The sequence below is a fragment of the Meleagris gallopavo genome, chromosome 12 (genome assembly GCF_000146605.3).
Source record: "Meleagris gallopavo isolate NT-WF06-2002-E0010 breed Aviagen turkey brand Nicholas breeding stock chromosome 12, Turkey_5.1, whole genome shotgun sequence".
Classification (NCBI taxonomy): domain Eukaryota; kingdom Metazoa; phylum Chordata; class Aves; order Galliformes; family Phasianidae; genus Meleagris; species Meleagris gallopavo.
This window is the reverse complement of record NC_015022.2, coordinates 16,115,007-16,123,244: the sequence shown is the minus strand read 5'-3', so window position 1 is coordinate 16,123,244 and position 8,238 is coordinate 16,115,007. Positions and strand designations below refer to the sequence as shown.

At 44.2% G+C, this 8,238-nt stretch overlaps 1 protein-coding gene across 1 annotated transcript in view; it reads right to left on the bottom strand.

Annotated features, from left to right (window-relative positions):
• Positions 1–5,397, bottom strand: part of SYNM (synemin) — a 26,156-nt gene extending 20,759 nt beyond the window's left edge. Inside the window, exon 1 of the mRNA XM_010717648.2 lies at positions 5,266–5,397. Coding sequence (XP_010715950.2) covers positions 5,266–5,397 — 132 coding nt within the window. The remainder of the gene's footprint in view (positions 1–5,265) is intronic.
• Between the last annotated feature and the right edge of the window lie 2,841 nt (positions 5,398–8,238).

The following is an 8,238-nucleotide window of genomic DNA, read 5'->3' as shown; positions in this document are numbered from 1 at the left end:
AGGGGAGGCAGCCCCTCCGGGACAAGCTCGTCCTTCCCTCGATGTGGGGCCGCGCTGGCTGAGGCTCAGCCTGCTTTACCGTCTCTGCGCCGCCGTAAATCTGTTTACTGTGAGGGTTTTATACAGTTTATAATCCACCGGTGACTATCCTGTGGCTGGGCCTAAGTCAGTGTCAGGAGCCAAAAGCCATTTCAGAACGGCACTTGTAAGCCGAGGAAGCTACTGAAGAGTGCCTCCAGTTTTGAACTTGTACCACGACTCATAAAATCTTTGAGCAACAGAAAGGTGCTCAGTTTCCCAGGCTTAATGCCGGGCAGAAGCGCTTGCAGCCAGCATGTTCCTGTGCCCAATTCTCTTCCTTGTTTTGCACCATATATGGGCTGGATGCAGAGAAGTCCTTTCATTGACTGCACCAAGTCTGACTTTGCGCGAGCTATTCAGCAAGGAGACAGAAAAGCATCACCCTCTGTGCTACCCACCAAATTAGAGAAAAAAATGAGGAGTGACTCATTCCAAGCTTTTTCATCTCCCCAGGCATCCTCTCTTTATCTTCTCTCTCTCCCTCTTACACACACTTAAGCTTCAGCCAGTGCAGCACTGGGAGTTTTGCAGAGATTTGCAGCTTTGCATCAGGCAGCCAGCACAGCCTCCACCTCTGTATTTACTCCTCAGGACAGTGCCCAACCTAAGCTCACGCTGGGAAGCAGCTGGAGTTTGGCGCAAGCCCTGCAGAGCTGGGGATCAAGCCACAGCCATACTTTGTTGACAGTGCTACACACTCATCTCTGCTCTGTCGCACCCCTCCTGAACCTTCTCAGCCCGGCACCACATCTCCCTTCTGTCAAAAGGCCAGATTTTGGCTGCTGCTTTGCTCTCCACGGAGAACCTTTCCTTTTAATCTCAATAAAGCCTACAGGATTTAAGACCAACCAACACAGATAAATCATTGGCTTTGGCCTAAAAGTGAGCCAATTTAGCCTTGGCAGATTTGCTCTGTCAGAGGTCACTGAGAAGCTGATTTACTAAAGACACTTGCTTTTCCTTGGCCTTGTGGTCAAAATCAAGTCCCTCAGTGACATTTTAACACTTGCTGTTCTTTTATGAGGGAAACCACTATGCTTCCAAGAGGAGGTAAGTTCCTGTGGTTTACAGGCTGTTTCTACCTCTGATGTCACTGTTATCCTAAAACCCCTGAATAAAGAACGCTGGCAACCAGTGCTCTGCCCACAGCAATGTGCTGCTCTGACAGGAGCAGGGCAGCTGGTTTAAGCAAGCTTTCCAAAGCTTACTGTAGATGTCCTGCGAAATAACTTACCAGCAGTTTATTGTTCTTCGTTGCTAACAATCTGTCTGGTCAGTTGGTTGGTTGGCTGGTTTTTTGTTTTTTTTTTGTTTTTTTTTTGCTTCAACTGTATGCATAATTTTTTCATGGCATTGTAGAAAACCCAGCAGTTGCTGCACCTCTACTTTTATCTGTCTTGAAAAAAAAAACCTCACCGTAATCTCTTTCTAGATGCTGAATAGCCTTGTTGTGTACGTTGATGTCTGCTGAGCTGCCTACAGCTTGTTCCTGGGCCCAGACTACAAGGCTGTGAGCAAATGGGCAGTTTGGCACAGGGAATGACTGACATGGGCAAAGTTTAGGCTCTTTCGAAAGCAGAACTCAAAGTTTTCTGAGCTGGATTCAAACACTCTGAAGCTCCTTGAGAACCTCCTGATATCTCCAGGTATGCAGACACCTAAAATGCAAACCTATCCTTGGCATCATTCTCCCTGAAGACTTTAATGAAGACATTTGCATTTGCAGAATGCAGAAGGGAAAGGGAAAGAAACCTGATGTCCTCTACCAGTGTCAAATGAATAAAACCCAGAGGCTTCTGCTGCCACAATAGTTTATCTGTCCTTGTAGGAAGAGGTGAGGTGGTGCCACAACTTTGCAGTGACTGAAGATGGCTGCAGAAGAGCCTGACAGAAGAGATCACTTTCTCAGCAGCAGATCTTTGACACATCTGAGGCAAGCTATGGACCAGAGCCTCCCTCCTCCCTAGATCTCCCAGATCTCCCTGGTGCTATGGGCAGCACCCTGCCTCTAGGAAGTAGAGCAGTTAATAGTAGCAAAGATCTGGGGAGGGAAAGGGCAGAAGGAATTCACCATCTTCACTGCTATTTCGGTGACAGTAGAGACAAACTGGGTCTCTGTGGTCTCTTGAGCTTTAAGTTCTTGTGCTTTTCAAAGGTTCATTATCAGCATCCTACAAATTACAAAGTGTCACCCTAGTAACTCTACTCCTGTTTTAGCACAGATTGTTATGTTTTCTTTCTCATCTGTGAAGTTTAAAGGATGAAGCTGTCACTGGGGAAACGTTCTGATTTTGACATTCTTGAGATAGATACAAAGAAAACATATGGTTAATTAAAAAGGTGCACAAGATGTTGTGATTCCTATTTGTATGGAAGCTTCAACACATGTTTGTTTACATATGATTCCTGCAACTAGATCAATGGAGGAATATTCCTCTGAACAAGGTGGGGAAAGAATGTGAAGTACAGTGTTTCCCATCTTCTGGCTTTCCTGCCTACCCAGCTTTTATGATAGTGATAATAAAGAAACCACTGACAATTTACCGCTTTAATGAACATCAGGTAATTCCACACTAATAGAGAAACACTTGCGTTCTCTGCATCCTTTTTGCTGGGCCCCACCAAGCTTGGAAACCCTGAAAAACTGGCTAAAATGTCACCAGGGGAGGTGATGTTTCTCCATGGGCTTGAAGATCCTCTCTGCTTCCAGACCAGGAACTTTTTTTGGCACTCCATTGCAGCAGCACCACTGACCTCCACTGGCTTCAACAGGAGTTTCACAGTGTATGGATTTCTTCCATAAGCTGAAAGTAGGAGCCTATCTGCAGAGGCGTTTTTGCTCTTCATACATTCCGCAGCCCCTGAGAGCAAGCACCTTCCTTTTGCGACCTCTGGAGCAAGCATGTGCAGTAACCTGGTTTTATTTTCAAAAGGTCTGTGAGAACAGGAGCCTTATTTGACTTGATACGTTTCTTAGAAAAAGCCTCACAGATATTTCTTCAAGGACCGAAAGCACGAAGTTCTGATTTTGTTGCCTCCACGGAAATGAATTTTCTTCTTTTTCTGCGAGCAATTTAATTGCTTCAAGTCAGAGCAGTTTTCTTCTGCAGTACTTGCAGAAGTGGTGTTCACCTCTAGATGGTGTGTTTTACTCAGCAGAACTTTACTCCTGGGCCCTTATGTAACTTTTGCTCACTTGTCAGACAGGTTGCTCTCCCCAGCCAAACAAAACACGCTTTAGTATTTCCTTGTTTCCTTATCTCGAGGATCTGGCTGCAATGTAATGCAAAAATGATAAAAATGTAGTGCTTAGATGCTTCAGAAAAAAAGCTTGTTACATGGCATATGGTTGGACATATGAGGTATCGACTTGGTAATGGATAAACATTACATATCTTCTGTTTTCATTCCTATGCTAACTTAAAACAAAATCTTTTTTTTTTTTCTAATACAATGTCTCTGCTTTTGTACTTGAATGCAAGGAGAGAGGGAAACAGCTTAAGATGTTCATATCACAAAGCTGAAGCTGTTGCAGTAACTAACTGTGTACACTGTATTTGTACTTCTCTGTGGACAGCATAGGGTGGAGTGGAGCCATGAAGCTCTGGAGTAAAAACACAAATTTTAGCAAGTATGTAATGTTCCCCAAACTTCTGAAGCTCACTGAGAGCTCCAAGCTGTGTGGACAGAGGATTTCCATTGCTGTAGGATGACTTCCATTGGGCATGCTGCCCAAAAACCTAAAGAACTCTCTAGATATTAATTAACTAATTAAGACCTAGAACTTTCTTATGAGGCAGATCAAGTGATACCAACAGACTCTTAGTGTCCCAGGCCCTTTTCAAGTCATCACAGGTACTCTAAAAATGTAGTGCAATACTTCAGTGCAGAAAATAAGCAAGATGAATGTCAGATCTATGTTATGGGGAATGATCATAGCTCTCTGCAGTCTGAATATGGATCTTAGCAGGCACAAATCTTACAATGATGGTGAGAGGGTGGCAGGCAGAAAAGAGCTGAGCAGTGACACGTGCATTAACCAGGGAGTTCATGTTACACTTGTATAGAATTTAGCTGAGCTGTACTATAGACTTTGTAGAATTCCTCTATGGAAATGTCTCAGAAGAATAAGAATCCAGTCTATCATTGGAACTGTGAGTCTATTTTTGTTCTTCCATTTTGATAGTCTGTAGAAAAAAATGTAAGGAAGTATGTGTGAGAAGAATGAGCATCACAGCTTCTGTTATCCTTCTGTTTTAGTTCTCTGACGCTTTTCAATACTCAGGAATGCAAATAAAAGATAGACCCTGGTTAACCAAATATCCAGTATATAGTTTGTGACTCACTCAAAATACAAAGTGGTTTCCTTCTAAATGTCAGCATTTCAGTGCACTGAAGAAGTGACGTGAGATAATTTAATGCCCGAGTTTTGGTCAATTTAGAAAAGAAGAGGGGAGGATTTGGAGAAGAAATATCACTAGTTTTGGGTCAGGGATAAGAGCAGCTTGGATCTGGTTGTTCTTTTGTTTGTTGGTTATTTTTTAAGAAATTGTAAAAACTGTGCTTGTCTTCACTGTTCTCAGACACAGGAATGGTACAGTCAGAGTAATTGGGAATAGAAAAAACCCCTATCTGCTTGCACTGCCCAGCTGAAATGTACAGAAAGTAATGAAATAAAAAGAATGATGAAAAAGAAATTAGATCAAAAAATATGCTGGTCTTTCATAAGCTAAAATGTTCTTCATAACACTGGTAAGGAAATTACTTGGCTGACTTCAATGGATCCAAGATTTTCTCCATGATTTCTAACCTGAAATTGCTGCTTTCAGAAGTTAAAAAAAAAAAAGAAGTCTTATATGGAAGCAATTTTTCTAGTGCATTATGAATAACATCCACTGCTTTTATTTTACACCTCAGCTTAGCTTGTAAATAACAGCTATTTCCACTAAAAGGCTATTATGAAGTTATCTTTGATGCGGAGGCTACAGTCACAGTTCCCAAGCATGAAAGAACGCTTTAGTGAATAAACACCTACTTAAATATCCTGCTTTCCCCCAGAGCAGCCCAGAGCAGAGTGAGGGCATGCCCTGGATGGCTTCGCTGCAACACGCGACATTTCATGCTCTGCTTGCAGTTCCCTGACAAAGGCCCCTCACAGGAGCTAGGCTTTCATGTGGTTATCACAGGGTGTTGCCGGACGTTTTCATTTAGCTTTTTACCAGGAGATTGCTCCTCCTGCTCAAGGAGAGCAATGCTGAGTGGCCCATAAAGGCTATCGGTTCTTCTGGCCTCCAGTTCTCTCGGCCTCACATTCATGGTCTCCCACTGCCTTGGCCTTCCCCTCTTGTTAACACCTGGGCTGGACATTCACTCCTGGAGTCACTGGGACCACAGCAATCACTGGTAGTACCCTCTGGGCCTTGAAAGCTGACCCTCTTTGGGCCCCTGAAAGGCAGCAATGTCTCTGTGATATTTTAGATTCTGGAAAACACACCTGAGCAGATGTTGATCATGGTTTTTAACAGCAGTGAAATTGGTTGTTTGTAAGAACTCCTAAAGGAAACTGGTGAGAGTGTTTGCACTTGAAGTTTGGTCAGGCTTGAAGAATTCAGAGAAACCTCAGCAGTGTTACTCTCTTCTCCTTGTCTGTCAACTAGGCATCTGCACAGGCTGATGTGGGCAGAAAGAATAAATCTGCTCATGTAGATATATTACCTCTGATAGTATGTAAGCACAAGCTTAAAAAGCCTTAAAAAGTGTCATTTTTGTAAACTCAGCATCTGAGCCATTCATGCTGCCCTAAGCTTTGAGAGTTAACACCAGAAACATCTTTGAGATGGACGTTGTGTCAATCAATTCCAAAACACAAATAATTCAATGATCTATAATAGAGCCCCAAAATTAAATTCCACTGTGCAGTTTTTATTGATCTCCGTGCTTATGATGCTTGTTACACCCATTTCTAACAACATATCTGGCCTTTTCACTCACTGGTGTTCATCAGGTTTAGCTCCAGTGTGGTACTGGAATGCCAGGCCTGCCCAGGAAGCAGGCTGGATCTGCCATTTTGGATATTATTATGATTCAGTGCGTGAAGCAAACATGAACTAGGAACTAATGTTTAGCCACATTAGGATGATGATTTCTCACTGGTCAGAGGAATTAACACAAGCAATGATTTTGTCTTTGCAAGTGTCAGAGTCTCACTCCAACTCTCTTTTTTCGCCACTTGTCTTCTCCAATATTGACCCTGCCACAGAAAGCAGAATCTCCTGTTCCCCACCTCACATTTATCAGCACCTTTTAAATGATGTTAGGACTCATCTACATGAAGAAACAAAATTACAACTACTGTATTTCTGCTCTGGGATCTTCTGATCTGGGATCAGAGTTCCTAAGGTACTTCCACCCTGGAGACCAGTTTGGGCTTTGTAGATGAAGCCTGTAGCACTGAGGATAGGGAGTACAGAACTGGAGACCCAGAACTCAGCCCTGCTCACAGCTGAGGAGAGTGCACACAGAGCAGTTGGCTCTGGATAGAGCTCTGGTAATGGAAGAGTCACAAAGATATGACTTTGGGGTGTAGATGTCATTGCTCCCACAGCCTGAGTACATCTACATCTTCAGTCATGCAACAAAGATGACTTGTGCAGGGAATTTTATTCCTGTATTTCCCTGTGTCCAGGCTTCCAACAGGATTTCCTTGCTAAACATTGTCAAACTGAGGCAGGCATGGGGTGAAAGTCCTCGCCGAAGCATGTGAGATAGTGCCAGATGTTTTACAGGTGATGGTGTTGTTTGTGAGCAAGAGAGGAGGTAGTGTGGGGAAGGGCGTGATGCTGTGCTGGCTCAGATGAGCTAAGAAAACCAGGTCATTAGGGATGCTGGGCTGCTTTGTGTTCAAGCAGAGCTGTGTGTTTGGCAGCATAAGGAAGGTTTTAAAGCAAAGCTGCATGCACAGCTCTACAGCCTCGCCCAGACTTTCTTCTTAAAAATCTGGAAGCTTCATGCAAACCATCATTTTTCAAAGGAGTCAGGTGCTTGCTCAGGAGGATCCAGTAATTTGTTTTTTAGGCTTTTCTGAACAGAAAGATAGAGCTGTGCAAATGTACTCCTTAGCATAAAGGTCTTTTCTTAACTGGACTTCTTCACTCTCTCCCCTGTTCTCATTTCCCATCAAGCAAGCACTGCGTTCCTGCAGCATTTTGGAGGGGTGGGCTGTTCCACGCAGCTGTTAACTAAAAGGGCTGTGCTTCAGTCCCCATGGAAACAATTTGGAGAGTTTTTGAGCTTGTGTAGCACTGCTGTACTGTATTTTGCCTCTCTTTTGACTTCCATTAGGAGTTCTGCAAAGCTCTAATTCATTAATGTTTGAAAAGCACTTTGAGGTCCTTGAAGAAGGTGCTATAGAGAAGCAAAGTGTTATTACCTCAGATTAACTGTTTCTGTTTTGGCCTGGAGTCACTGCTATGCTTGCTTGCTGTGCTTGGTGAAAGCCAGAATGAGGAGCGAGGGCGTCTTGTCAGTGACGGCCTCCCAGAGAGCTCTTCTGTGCTGCAGAAAGTCACCTCGACACCGGCTGGCAGGCTAATCAAAACTTCTGCGAGGGCAGGCAGATGGGGACTACATTCTGGAAAGCTCAATACTCTGATCTTCAGGAGTAAAATGGAGGGAGATTGCAAAAGAAAATAGCACCACAGCTCTATGGTGCTCTGATGCATACCATCACTGAACACCACAGACTGTGGGATGGAGCAGATGAGAGCTTGTGGCACCTGTCACAGCAAGAGTAATTGCTGCCATCACGGAGTGAGGGTCCTCCAGCCCCGAAGTCCCCAGCACATGGCACATCCTTGAGGAACACACACTGTCTGCCATGCTCTGCACAGTTACACTCTCTTCCACCTGTACTGATTTCCCTGTGAGGGCAGCCACCCTTGCACCACTGAAGCCAACCCATGGAGTTGATAGGTGTCAGCAAGGCTGCATGTGCTTGGCTGCTTCCCCTTAAGCAAGGCCTGTTTGAAAATCCTGATGCTACTAAAATATTCAGCCACCTCAGGGATCTACCTCTGAGCCAGGGGCTTTCAGGTTGCTTTCTGCTCCTGATATCAGTGGTGTGCACACAGAGCTCTGGTGTAGCTTGGAGCAGGCTGC